The sequence below is a fragment of the Desmodus rotundus genome, chromosome 3, assembly GCF_022682495.2.
Source record: "Desmodus rotundus isolate HL8 chromosome 3, HLdesRot8A.1, whole genome shotgun sequence".
NCBI lineage: Eukaryota > Metazoa > Chordata > Mammalia > Chiroptera > Phyllostomidae > Desmodus > Desmodus rotundus.
This window is the reverse complement of record NC_071389.1, coordinates 98732044-98745331: the sequence shown is the minus strand read 5'-3', so window position 1 is coordinate 98745331 and position 13288 is coordinate 98732044. Positions and strand designations below refer to the sequence as shown.

Here is a 13288-nt window from a genome sequence, read left to right as displayed (position 1 = left end):
TAGTGTTTTTTCTAGAGTTTTGATCTGTTCTTTCATTTAGGCCATATTTCTTTGTCTCCTCAATTTTGCAGCCTCTCTATATTTGTGTCTAAATATTGGATACAGCTGCTTTGACCCCATCTTGGCATATCTGTTACATTGTAGAGGGTGGAGCCTTAAGTATTTGCCAGGGTGGGGCAATCCACTTCGCAGCTTTATGGTTCAGTATGTAGGGGATGGATCTACGAGGGAGCAGTGCCACTTGCTCCACTCTCACTCTGTTTCCAGTCAGTCACTGCACTTCATGTATGTAACTAGCATCCTTCTAGCTGCTGCCCTGGTGCTGAATCCCAGAGAGGGTGGGCTTGCATATGTTCTAGGGCTCTGTGGTTCCTTTAAATGGACTCTCCTGAAGGACCTGCAGTTTCTTCTGCCACCCCAACCCCCACTGGTTTTTATGGCCAGAAGTTATGAGGCTTTGTTACCCTGGTGCTGGAACTCTGGGCTGTGCAGTCTGGCCTGGGGCTGCAGTGGCTCAGTCCCCAGGTGTTCCTCCTGGTTTTTATCTGACACAAGGGAATGTGGGACTGCCTGTTCCTCTGCCTACTGCTGCTGCTGTCTCACTACCACCACCACACAGAATCTTCTCCGTCCAGCTCCCCATGTCCTCCCCTCCAACCCATCTGGATGAATGTCGCTTCTTCAAATCCTTGGTTTTTGGACTTCCAAACAGTTTGATTTTCTGGCAGTTCTAGTTGTATTCTGCTTTGAGATTAGTTGTGATCCTTCTTATGATTGTGAGAGGAGGCAAAAGTCTGTCTACCTATGCCTTCATCTTGGCCAGAAGCCCAAACCTTTACATTTTAGCAAATAAGTTATAAAACAAAAAAAACTGAACTGGATTTTGAATGTCATAGGGATCTTGAAGGAGTAGTTACGTAAGTTAAGAGATTTTATTTTAATTTAAATTTCTAAGTACATAAAATATTCCTTTAGGTATTCCAAGAAGCAGGAGAATGTAAACCTTCATTTTTAAGATACTCTGAAACTTGAAGAGAATTGGAGTCAGTATGTTTTGCAGTATAGGAAAGATTGCTGTTGTGAGTGTAAAGAACAGTGATGGTCACAGGGTGCATCTGACCCACAGCTCTTGGTCAGAGCCTTGCACTCTCTCTGCTCGGCCTGCCCTCTTCCTGTTCCCCCAGTGTTAGCTTCCAGCATATGTAAGGGACTTTATGTATTTAACTTGTTAGGTACACTTTATATTTTTCTTGTTCTAAAGATGAAAAGGTAAATATATGTGACATTTTAGAAAAACAGTCACCTCTTTGAAAGCTAAATTAAACTGGTTTTTAATTTGTGTAGTTCTAAATTAAACTGATTTTTTTCTGTATTAAAAAGTTCTTTCCCCTTTTACTTTAGTTGACTTTTCTCCTAAGAAAAAGATCATCACTTCATTAATAATAGCAGCTCTGCTATATCTTTAAAATGATCAGTTTACATTTGTTTTTACTAATCTTCTGCATGAGAAGGATAGTAGAAAAGGGGTTATGGTTAATTTGCTGCTTTTACTATGGATGCTGAATGGCAGAACCGTGTGAAAGAAATACATGTTATTAACCATAGGGGTTATTTCTGGTCAAGGTAGTTATTACAGCAGAGACAGAGAGAACATCTGTGTTGGGGAGGAGAGAGCAAGAACGACTATGGGTCCTAAGAAAGGCAATCCTATATAGGTAATCATCAGATCAGGAGCTTAGAGTAATGTATTAGGAGATTGGCCCAGTAGCAAACTTAAGAAGCATTTACTTTTAGGTGCCAGCTTCAGGTCACATGATAGAGAGTATGGTACTCATTCTGGTAACAGTTACGTCACAAGAAGATGTTTACCAAGTCCTCAATGTTGTCCTCAGACCTTTCTGTGTGCATTGACTCATTAATCTGCACAACAATTTTGAAAAGAAACAAATAAGCCCCTTGGCCCGAGTTCACACTCATCCCTGGCCAAAGCCAGCTTCTGTCCCAATCTGGCCTAACGGGGCTACCCTGGCAAACCACTGCAGCGTGGCCGGGACAAGAGTTTGTGGCCCTATGCATCTTCCTTTGTTTCTCTACAGCATTTTCACCTGTAATAGGTAGTCACAGAATGACAAAGTATAGAGGAGTAAATATCAGGAAAGAGAAGGAAAATAAGTGGTTTATTTCTTCTTAACGTTTCTTCTCACTTGGGGGAAAAAAAGATTCTGTCTTCATACTAACCAAAAAAAAAAAAGAAAAAGTACTACATATGGCCCTTTACGGTGTATGTGAGAAAACACTTTCACACTACACTGACAAGACAGACTGGTAGAAATGGTTCTAATTACAGTGTGATTTTTACAGTATATACAGTTTATAACATCACATTTAATGTTATTTAAGAATGAATTTTTTAAAAAAATACTTTATCTTAAATAAATAAAGTAGCACAAACCTTTAGGAATTGAGGTTAGTTTTGCCTCTGCAATTCTGATATGGAACACTGTCACCCCTTCAAATGCCCCTGGCTCAATCCCATTGCTGTCAAGAGGGTTTGCACTCATCTCTGTGGGGAGGGGGGAATTACATCATTTAGCATACATATGTTTTACTACAATGAAACTCATAGTGCAGAGAGATACACATCCCAGAAAACAGGAGAATTGTTTAGACTCATTTCTGTTTCTATGTTTACTCACCTTTTTTTCAGCCTGGGAAAAGACGGCTTTGTATTACATAAACTAGACTATATAACTGGTTTACTGTTTTGTCTTGAATTACTAAATTAATAAATTATCACTCTCTTCCAACCATAAGCATGATCAAGGATTCATTGTAGTAATGTTAGAAAAAACAGATCATCCTACGTATTAAAAATATTTGTATTTGCCAGTATACATTAATTTGTTACCTAAACGTTTAAAATTATAAGTCAATTAGATGTTGTTACTTATTAACAGAAAGAAAACTTAGGAAATGCCGATAAGTCATGCTGATTGAATTAAATATGTGAATAAATGAATGAGAATGTTGGTTAGGAATTTTGAATGTATGTTGTTGGAGGAGATGGCATTCTACGAGTGTTAAAAGTAAAATAGGGTGGAATTTAAAATATACAACAAAAAATTTTTTAGCTCAATAATCTTAAAGTGGATAATGAAAAGTTAAATGTATATTCCAGACAATTTCTGAATTAATTTTCTACACTGCATTTGAGTACTTTGTACAGTACATTAAAAATACTACCTTTAAATTTAATAATAACAGATTTTACCAATGAAGGGGCAGTTAGAAAACAGAAACCACACTAAATATTTAAGAGGGGGGAGTCTTGAGAGTTCATATGTGTGTGTATTACAAAAGGCATCCTTCAGTGCTATAAATTTTAATATTTTAATTGATTTGTAAATGGCTTATCTCAGTAAAGATTATTAGGTTCAAAAGTTTAACTTTGGGTCCTGGCTAGGTTGCTCAGTGGGTTGGAACATCGTTCTGTGCACCAAAAGATTGTGGGTTCAATCCTAGGTCGGGGCATGTTCTGGAGGCAACCGATTGAAGTCTCTCTCGCTCTCTCTCTTTCTATCTCTCTCTCTTCCTCTCTCTCTAAAATTAATAAGCATATCAGGTGAGGATTTTTAAAAATTAATTTTAGAAATTATCAGTCTTAAAAGTTGTTAATGATGATACAAATCTCTACCTCTGTATCTAAATTATAATTTCTAAATGCCCCATGTATTTGCAAAAACTTACCCAGAACATGTAAAGCATTCATTCCTTTGAATGTTTCCTTTTGTATTTTCTTAACTTTATTATCATGAATTCTGAGTTCTGCTAATGATTTGGGAAGATTAAGTGGTATTTCATTTAGTTGATTGTGGGACAAGTATAGTCTTCTCAACTTTTTTGTGGTTAGAAAGGCTTTGGGGTGAATCTTTGTTAGCTTGTTGTTGTTCAGGATCAAAGCCTAGATGAAGCATAAAAAGTTATACCATATTAGGAAGTGGATTGATTTACCAGTATTATACAGTGATTAGTCACTCATGGAAATCAGTGCAAGTTAGGTCATTTTATATACTTGATTAATCATTTAAATAATTCCTCAGCCTGATCTCAACTCACTCACTCTATCTCTCTGTCTCTCTCTCTCCCCCCACATATATATATTTACTACTGAGTTGGAACAGTGCAAAGCTTTATGATTATTTTTGTGCCTTTGGTTTATTTTTGAGTAGGTGATGTGTGCTCACGGCTGAGGCACCCTCCTGTTTCCACTTTCCTTTATGAAAGTGGCTGGTAGTATTATTTTTACCTTACCTTAAAGTTTGCTCACTCTGCATAATTAAGTTTAACCTCACTTTTTTCATGTTTCCTAATGTTTGCCATTTTTCTTAGAATATAGACCTGTCAAAATAAACTCCTACAAAGTGCCCTCAGACATATTTAAAACATTGGGGAAACAGTGGTGAGACTTGAGGAATGACTCAACCCTTCCTCACTTTACTGGTTATTTCTGTGTGATGTGGCAGCACCTTTTAGACGTGACAACAGCCCTGAGAATGAAAACTTACAGCACCAGGCTTCTGCATTCCTGACAGCCACACCCTTTGTGCCCTGCTGAGGGTGCTGACTACCACACTCTTGGTCCCCTAGGATGTGTAAACTTCAGAACCCAAACTGGGAAAGTTCTTGGCAACCAGGACTTGTCAATCACTCTAGTAATTATTTTCATTGCAAAATGAATGTAACTTAGTCCTTGTTTTACTGCTAGATTTTGCAAGTGTTTCCCCAGTGTGATGGCAGGTGGCTTAGCATTCTTTAGGATTTTTATCTCTCCCTACTAATCTATCAGGGAGCAGCTCTAGATTCTTTGCATTTATGAATTTTGTCCCCAGTCCCATTCTACAGCAATCTTCCCCTTGTTTCCACATTGTGTTAATATGCTTTTCCAGATTCACGTTGTTGTTATTGCACAGAAGAAATACAAAGCAATGCTGTGGCAGTTACACTCTATTATGTTTACTCATTTCCCTGTAGTCACTTTGCTTCTCCCTTATCTTGCCCTTCTTTCAGACATATCACTACTGTTAAAATGTTTACCTGGGAAAAGGTAAGCCAAGGAGAAGAGATGAAAACTACATTTAGTTACTAAATGGTAAAATATACTCCTTTCTGAATGTATGATACCAATTAAGAGTTCTTTTTTCCCTTGGCTATGCTGGAATGTGGGGGGGTGGGGGCAGAGGGGGCATAACAAATTGGTGAACCTTCGTTCAACCCTATGAGGTCAATTTAACAAAAGAATTATTTCTTTCCTTTTAGTAATGAGGAAATGCATACAAGTGAAGAAAAGTGACTTGCCTCCTATCTGCCCCAGCCTCTCCACCCTCCACACTTTGCTCTTTCTATTGCGTGCAGTTCCTGTAGGCTGCCTCTGTAAGGGGCCCCAAAGGAAGTGTATGCCTCAGTTAGAGCCAACCATCATGCCTGGGGTTTGGGTTTTTTTATTTTCTCTCTGATTAAGACATGCAGTTGTCAGAGCTTCATAAAAGGACGTATAAGTATTATAAAATGGGATAAGAGTTTTTATGTAGTACCATCAAAGACTGCCTCAGCAAGTTAGGTGAGCAGATCCTCTCTAGTTAAGCTATACTTTTCAGTGTTGGCTTTTACATAAAAGTTCCAGAAGTGACAGTCACAGAGCTCCAAACAGTGTTGTTCTATATAAGGCCCGCAGATGAGAAAAATACAGTCTTTCAGGAGTAGGACAGTATGATGAATGTGGCTTCACATTTCATCAATAATGGGCTGGAAGTGAACTGAGTGTATGTTAGTGTAATGATCATTCATTCTCTAGTGCTTGTATTGTCCTTTGTGTACGAACCACAATGCTAAACAAGCAGCTCAAACATAATATGGAGAATTTATAGATTATCTAAAAACAATTTTGATTCTCTTCAAAGACAGATACCAATGATATAATTAAATGCTTTTAAATATACAATATGCCCACAATTCCAGTATAAAGTATGTGCTTTAAAAAGTATTTTAACCCTGGCTGGTGTGCCTCAGTGGTTGAATGCTGGCCTGCAAATCAAAGGGTCAGCACTTTGATTCCCAGTCAGGGCACATGCCCAGGTTGCAGGTCAGGTCCCCGGTAGGGGGCGGGCAACAGGCAGCCACACATTGATGTTCTCTACCTCTCTTTCTCCCTCCCTTCCCCTCTCTAAAAAATAAATAAATAAAATCTTTTTTTAAAAAAGTATTTTATATTAAGTGTTTCCAGTCTAGAAACACTAGGCTGGTGGCAATAGTAGGTAATGGTTGCATGCTGGGCACCTTCCATGTATTTACTCATCTAGTGTAAATAAACGTTCTGAGTTCCCTGCTATTGTTACAGCCCTTTTACAACTAAAAAGGTTTGGCTCAGAGAGGTGAGCTACCTTCCCAGTACACTTCTGGTGGAGCCCAGATCTGAGCCAGGCCTGCCTGACTGTGGAACCCTTACCTGCCAGTACAATGCCACATAGAAATGGACTAAAAAGGAAGTGAAGGAGGCCTAAGACAGTTCCTGTCATCTTTTCCGTTTCTGTTTACCAATGATTAACAGGACTACATGTGGACTAAGTCCCTGTATGACTCCTGAAATGTAATAAATAATGATATGACAAATGAAAAACTTTTTTATGATTTTGGTATTAAATGTGGCATTAATTATTCTTGTGGTGTATAGCTGAATATAGGTTGAAGAAGTGGTAGAAGCATTCGTAGGCTGTATTTCCAACTTATAGGTTTAGAATAATGGCCTTGCCATTCTCCAAAAGTTTCTGTGGTCTGAAGTGAATAGGGTGGACTGGATGGATCCTTGATGGAATACATTGTGCTATTTATATTTCTGATTATCTCAATATTTAAGTGAGTCCTCGGTTGTGCAGTAAGTATATACTCTTCCGGGTTCTCTCTTCCTCTGTGTGTGTGTGTGTGTGTGTGTGTTATGGCATATATGGAGCTTAACCAAATCTAAGCTGTCTGCACAGTACATTTAAAAGGGAAGGGAGCAATCAGGGTCCCATGAGCCCAGCTGCCTGGAAGTGCAGAGAAGAGAATGGCTTTGCAGAGAGGCTGACTTGGCTCCCTGCAGGGGCCACCCCTTCCAGGGAAGTTTGACAGGAGGGCTGAGCTAGAGAGCCTAGGAAATAGCATACCTCCTGGTGCCTAGAACACAATCAGCTTGATTGTCCTTGCTTATCCAGCTGACACACAGACACCGGTTTGCATAATGGGACTCAATAGTCCCTTCTTCCTGTCTGCTGGGATAGGTCAGTATGGTCCATGCACTGACCCGAGGATAACTGGTAGGCAGGGTGGCCTCAAGTCTTTTAGATTCAGAAAGATACAGGCCTACTTGGCTGGTAGCAAGAAAGGTGGCCATGGTGTCTCTACCTTCTCCTGCTACAAATACCACTTCACTGCACTTGACAGCTTTTGCGTTTCCTCTTTCCGCCACAGCATGAGAATGTGGAGGGTGGCTGAAAGAGCAGTATTAGCTGAATACCCACTGAGGGGAAGAGTTGATACCTATGCTTGTGACGGTGTGGAATCAGGCTCTCCCTCAAACTTAATTCCATATTACATCAGAAATTTTACTTGCTAAAATCTGGATGCTCAAAATGTTAAAAAGAAAAATCTTTTAAATCTTAGAAAATTAAAATATTAATAAATATAATAAGGAAAATTTTTTTCATCCTTAAAAATCTAGAAAAAAGCCATACAAGTATATATTAGTCAGTTGGCTCTATTGCATATGCTACTGTTAGACATTTGTAGTACCTTAAGGTAAATCACTTGGTTCAGGTACAGATTTTCTTAAATCTGTATGTTGAGTTCTTGTAAATAATCATAATCTTACTCATTTTATTGTATAATGACTATGATTACCTAAATAGATCATAAGCTCATTTAAGGACCATTTACTTAATTTTTAGCCCACTGCCTTTCACCTGGCTATTATTCAATAAACATCAGTTGAATTAAATTATTACTTGAATTAAATCTATAATTTTTCATTAACTAGAACACCCCTGAATAGCAGGCATTTTGTCATTCTTTACACACAGAAAAGTTAAGACTTGTTCACATGAACACAATACTAGTAATTAGTAGTAGTGGTAGAGATTTCACTAAAATATTTGAAAATATTAGCATATATTCTTACATAAAGTGAAGAGAGTCCTTTAAAATCATTTTCTTTGATTTCCTTAATTTTATTGTTTTGAAGGTCAACCATTCGAGTATCAACTGGAATGTTGCTTGGGACAGAGGACAAACCTGAGAAATAAATAAATGTTACACATGCCTTATATGCTGAAGAGGTAAATTTAATATGTTAGAAATATAGACAATTGTAACTGAATAAAAATAAAATAAATAAATTAAATTAGAAAGCACTAAAAAAAAAAGAAATGTGAATTTGTTAAAAATAAGTAGCAGATGACTTAACATGTGACATATGACAAAAGTATTGTTCTTTGGAAAGGCCTAAAGGCCTTTTCTAGTAATTTATTTTTACAGTGTGTCTAGCTGACACTGTTCATCTGCTGCAGGTGACATGGAATAGAGGTGAACTGCAGCATGGCCATGAGGACTGCCAGAAAGTGACCAACAGCTGGGGCGCAGCTTCTGCTGATGCACTTTTGGCTGATGAACATTAAAGGTCTTTGCACATTTTCAGTCTGTTGCGGCACTAAATTGGAGCCTGTGGGCTTTGATCATTTTAAGAAGCCTAAATATATATAACATTTTGCTTAGAAAAATAGAAGAATTACATTATTCTCATACATATTTGCCCATTTTCTTTAATAATGAACTTCTCTAATAAGTTGTAAATTATTTTGTTTGCAAAAACTTATTCACCTATAAGTTATTGCTGACATCTAAGTGTGCAGTATAGCTTTAGTGAATTCATCATCCACAGCATTGGTTCCTTTTCAGCCATATGCTCCAGTTTTAAGTTACCTGGGCCCAGCTATTAGTCACCATTCCTCTTTGCAGGTACAAGAATAGCTTCCTTTTCTGCCATCTCAGATCAAGGTACAACTACATCTTCTTTGTGTAAGCACTCAATAAATATTAATTAAATTATTTTAAAAGACTTACATATATTTTTTCCCCTCTTGAATTAAAAAAAAAAAAAAAAGAGCAGAAAATTACCAGGATCTGTACATAGTGCATTTGTTCCTTATCTTTTTTGCTTTCCTAGATGGCTGAGCATGCCCACCCCTACTTGTTATCAGACTTTCCGTACTATATAGTTAATGCTTGATGAGTATGGGGCCTTGTTTTCCGTCAATATTTTATTGTTTAAATGTAACATTCAGAAAAGCAGTAAAAATTTTACAGTGAAAACCCATATTCTCTTTCTACCATCAACATTTTACTATACGAACCGTCCATTATTTCATCTATTTTTATGCATTTTAAAATGAGTTTCAGATATTAGCACACTTTTGGTGGAGCCATCCTTACTCCTTAAGAGTAGTGTTATATTTAATAGCCCCAATTGAAGAATTCCATATCTAAATACTGTGACTATCAATACTTCACTCCACAGCCTTCCCTCCATACTTTAAGACTGACAACTCTTTTGAGGAGTTTTACCATAGATAGGTAAAAGGAAAAGGGGGTTAGTAACTTGATGGGCCAACACAGTAGCAGTTTCGTTAGGACATTATTTTGATTTTAGAAAATGAAGTTGAAGGCCTTATAGGAAGCCTTGCAAAAGGGCCTGATAACATAAACTTTGATAAAACTTTCCCCACCCTACCCTTGATGAAATTAGGTGCTCTGGAAAGAATTTCATTTTTCTTGGGGAGAAAGAGCAACAAATATCCAGACCTTTTCGTTTTCAGTGGTCATGGGGGAGGTACAGTATACACTGCTAATGGTGAGATATCATTTAAAGGTATGTGTCAGTACAGATTTTGTTGATTTTTATTTTATAAGATAAATATTCAGGAAAACGTGATTTACAACCAGCTGTCTATCATAAGATAGTTTGGTTTTTCTCAGTTCTTTCATGACAGTTGTGTACTGGAGCAAAGCTATGTAGTATTTCTCCAAAATCTTCGTATTGAGGCAGATGACTTTGCTCTGGAGCAAATATGAAGGCTGTCACATAAGGATGGCCTGTGCTAAAGATGAAGCTCTTACAATCATGTACCCCTAGCTGTGTCAAAGTACATATGTACATCTTTGTAGTGGTTTTACTTTTACAAAGTATTTTCACATGTACCAACCCTGAAAACTGATGGTAGAGTTGTTTCCTCCCTGGGAAGCAGCTTAGAAATGACAGTACGTCATTCTGATATTTCCTAACTATAACCTTTTCTCATACCAGGGTCTGTCTCAGCTTCCGCATTTCTCCTTCCTGCTGCTTTTCCCACACCTATTCTCCATGCGCTTCCAGACTAGCTTTTCTCAAGTATTGCTTTATATTTTTTTTCACACCAATGCCAAAAGTAATGCCAAAAATAAGGCTTAAAGCCAATTTTTTCCTTCCCTGTATATTCTGTTAACACTTTCCCACTGATTTTAGCTAATAATCTTTTCCTGAATGCTTTTTATTCACCTCTCTCACTTTGTCTCTAGAGTGTATTGTAACAAGTTTTGACTAGTGCCACACATTCTGTAACAGTAGGAAGTGAGTCTAAAACTTTCAGAGGCACCGTATGCTCCTGTGCACTCTGGAAGTTGCCCTGGCGGGCCACCAGCTCCAGAATGGGAGATGTGTGTCAGACCTTGGCTTACTGTAGTGTGGCAGATTTGAGTCATCCCCTCTTTTGGATATAGGTGATATAGCTACTCTTGATGTAAATTCCCATCACATCCTCTTTTTGAGCAGGCTCTAAGTGTGTCCCTCTATTTGAGAACACCTTCAATAGAGGTATTAAAAATTAAAATACTCAGCAGAGAATTACAGACTTAAAGAGATTTTAAAAAGTAATTTAGGCTAGCCACTTCTTTTGTACACAGTTCTAAACTCAAATCACTCAAAACAAATAGAGACTTGTCTTTAAAATACATAGATTAAGGATTTCATAACTCTGTAACCTATTTTATCTTTTAATTTTCAATGATCTCAGGAAGACAAACAACCTGATTAAAAAATGGGCACAGTACCTGAACAGACACTTCTCTAAAGAGGACATACAGATGACCCATAGACATATGAAAAAATGCCCAACATTACTAATCCTTAGAGAAATGCAAATTAAAATCACAATGAGATATCACCTCACACCTGCCAGAATGACTACCATCAATAAATCTATAACTTATTCATTGTCCTGGACAGTTGATTAAGTTTGTTATTGTAGAATTTTACTAAAAAGCACAATCTCAACCTGCTAACATCCTGAGGTGAAGAAACTACCGTAACATCCATTCTTTCTGAAGGAAATGAAAATGAAGCTCTTTGGTTTAAATTTGGGAAGAGGAAGAGATGTTCTATATATGAGGTTCTCATTGTTTTCCTCTAATTTTTTTTTTAATTTTTAAAATCAGTTTGGATCAGTTTGGGGTTTGTTATACTTTTAAAAAATCAAATGGAAAGTTTTTTACAATCATTGAGTTGAGTTTTGAAATTTCAATGAAGACTTTTCCTATTTATTTTTGTCAGAATGATGTTATTCTCCACAACAAGTTGACATGTTCTTACCTAGATCAGAACAGTGTACAACCCTTGAGTAGCACTGGCATCCAAATGGACAGATTGGAAACAGATTGAATGGGAAGAAAGGGTTAATTGACTCTCTGGTTGGAAAAAGAGAGTTGTCAGCAGCACCATCACCATCACCTTCATCTTCCATGTCCTTCAGCATCATATTCTTCAGCATCATGTACGAAGGGCGAAATAAGGGTTTGGCAGAGCACAAAGCCAATAATACTAGGAGCACATACTCCTTCATGCTGTCTTGTGTCCTATATGACTAAGTAGACATTGAAGATTAAGTTAAGGGTTAAACAAACAATTTCTGCAACTGTGTATTTCTCAGAGCTGGCAAAAGTACAATGAAATGTCATTCTTATCCATTGCTAGTGTGAGAGTAAATTTGTAAAACGTTTTGGAAAGCAGTTCAGCAGTATGCATTACAAGCTTTAAAAAGATCTGTTTTTCATGAAGTAATTACTTTTTAGAATCTAGTCTCAGGAAATAATTCTAATGTGCATAAAGATGTTCATCATAGAATTATATATGATAGCAAAAAGTTAAAGGTAATGCTGTGGTTAAGGGGAAATAGTAAAGTAGGGAATATTCGTGAAATACTTTGTAATCCACAAGATATTTGCATAGATGTTTAAAAATATAAAATGTTATATTTTTGAAATGAAAAACAAACATAAAAAATTCAGACATACCAAACAAACAAAATCCCTGACCCAAATATACCTAATTGATTATAATCTCTGGGTAGTAGAACAATGAATAAGTTCTTGATTCTTTTTTTAATGAGCAGTAAGTGCAGCTTTTATAGTTAGGAAACTAATAAATGTTTTTAAAAATAAAACCAGATCATCATACCTGGCTATTCCCAAATCCTTCCATGGCCTTAATATCTATGTCACTTTCAAAGTAAAATCTTCATGTCCCCTTGGCACACATCTGGGAGTTTTCTTTAATGGATCTCTCTCTCCCCACCCTCCCTAGCCTCAGTCTCAGAGTTGGTCATTTTTCCCACAATGTCATTTGAATTTCTTCCTTCTAATCTGTTCCATTGTCTAATACCTGATCCAAAGCATCTGAGGTCCAGACTATTCTTTCTTACCTATCTTTCCACTGTGTACTGTTTGTTTGGTTTTATGGGGGGGGGGGGGTTGTTTTTAGTTGTATTTTTTAAAGTCCACACAAAACTGTAATGTATGAAAGATAACCTTCTGAACATGGCTTTGTTGTTAATGAGATTGTGGATATTCCCACAAGTTTGTTTATTTATCATAGTTTCTTAACTATCACCTGTGAAACATACATTCTTTGTAATTTTCAAAAATTTAAAGCATTATGAAATCATCCAAAACAGATTATGCCTGTCTTCATTCACTCACCCAGATGTCCCTCAGCCAGGTCACCCAGCAGTGCCACTGGCCTGCCATGCCTAAGCACCAGACAGCACCTTAGTCAGCAGTTGGCCCAGCCTTAGGAAGACCTGGCCCCCACATCCTTGAATCATGCAAGCTGCGTACACTTTCCCAGAACCCAGACATCAGCTTTGACATCTCTTTTTCTGGACTTAGGAAT

At 37.4% G+C, this 13288-nt stretch overlaps 2 protein-coding genes across 5 annotated transcripts in view; one reads left to right on the top strand and one right to left on the bottom strand.

The window, feature by feature from the left end:
- The window catches only part of CENPP (centromere protein P), a 306566-nt gene that overhangs the window by 146357 nt on the left and 146921 nt on the right, over positions 1 to 13288 (top strand). The gene's annotated exons all lie outside the window — the stretch shown is intronic.
- ASPN (asporin) overlaps positions 1 to 13288 on the bottom strand; it is a 35544-nt gene that overhangs the window by 16840 nt on the left and 5416 nt on the right. For all 3 annotated transcript variants that reach the window (XM_024580768.3, XM_045188168.3, XM_045188169.2), the window contains exons 2-5: positions 11711 to 11981; positions 8210 to 8322; positions 3748 to 3961; positions 2453 to 2563 (exon numbers count right to left, since the gene is read on the bottom strand). In XM_024580768.3, coding sequence (XP_024436536.2) covers positions 2453 to 2563; positions 3748 to 3961; positions 8210 to 8322; positions 11711 to 11960 — 688 coding nt within the window. In that variant the 5' untranslated portion in view covers positions 11961 to 11981. The remainder of the gene's footprint in view (positions 1 to 2452; positions 2564 to 3747; positions 3962 to 8209; positions 8323 to 11710; positions 11982 to 13288) is intronic.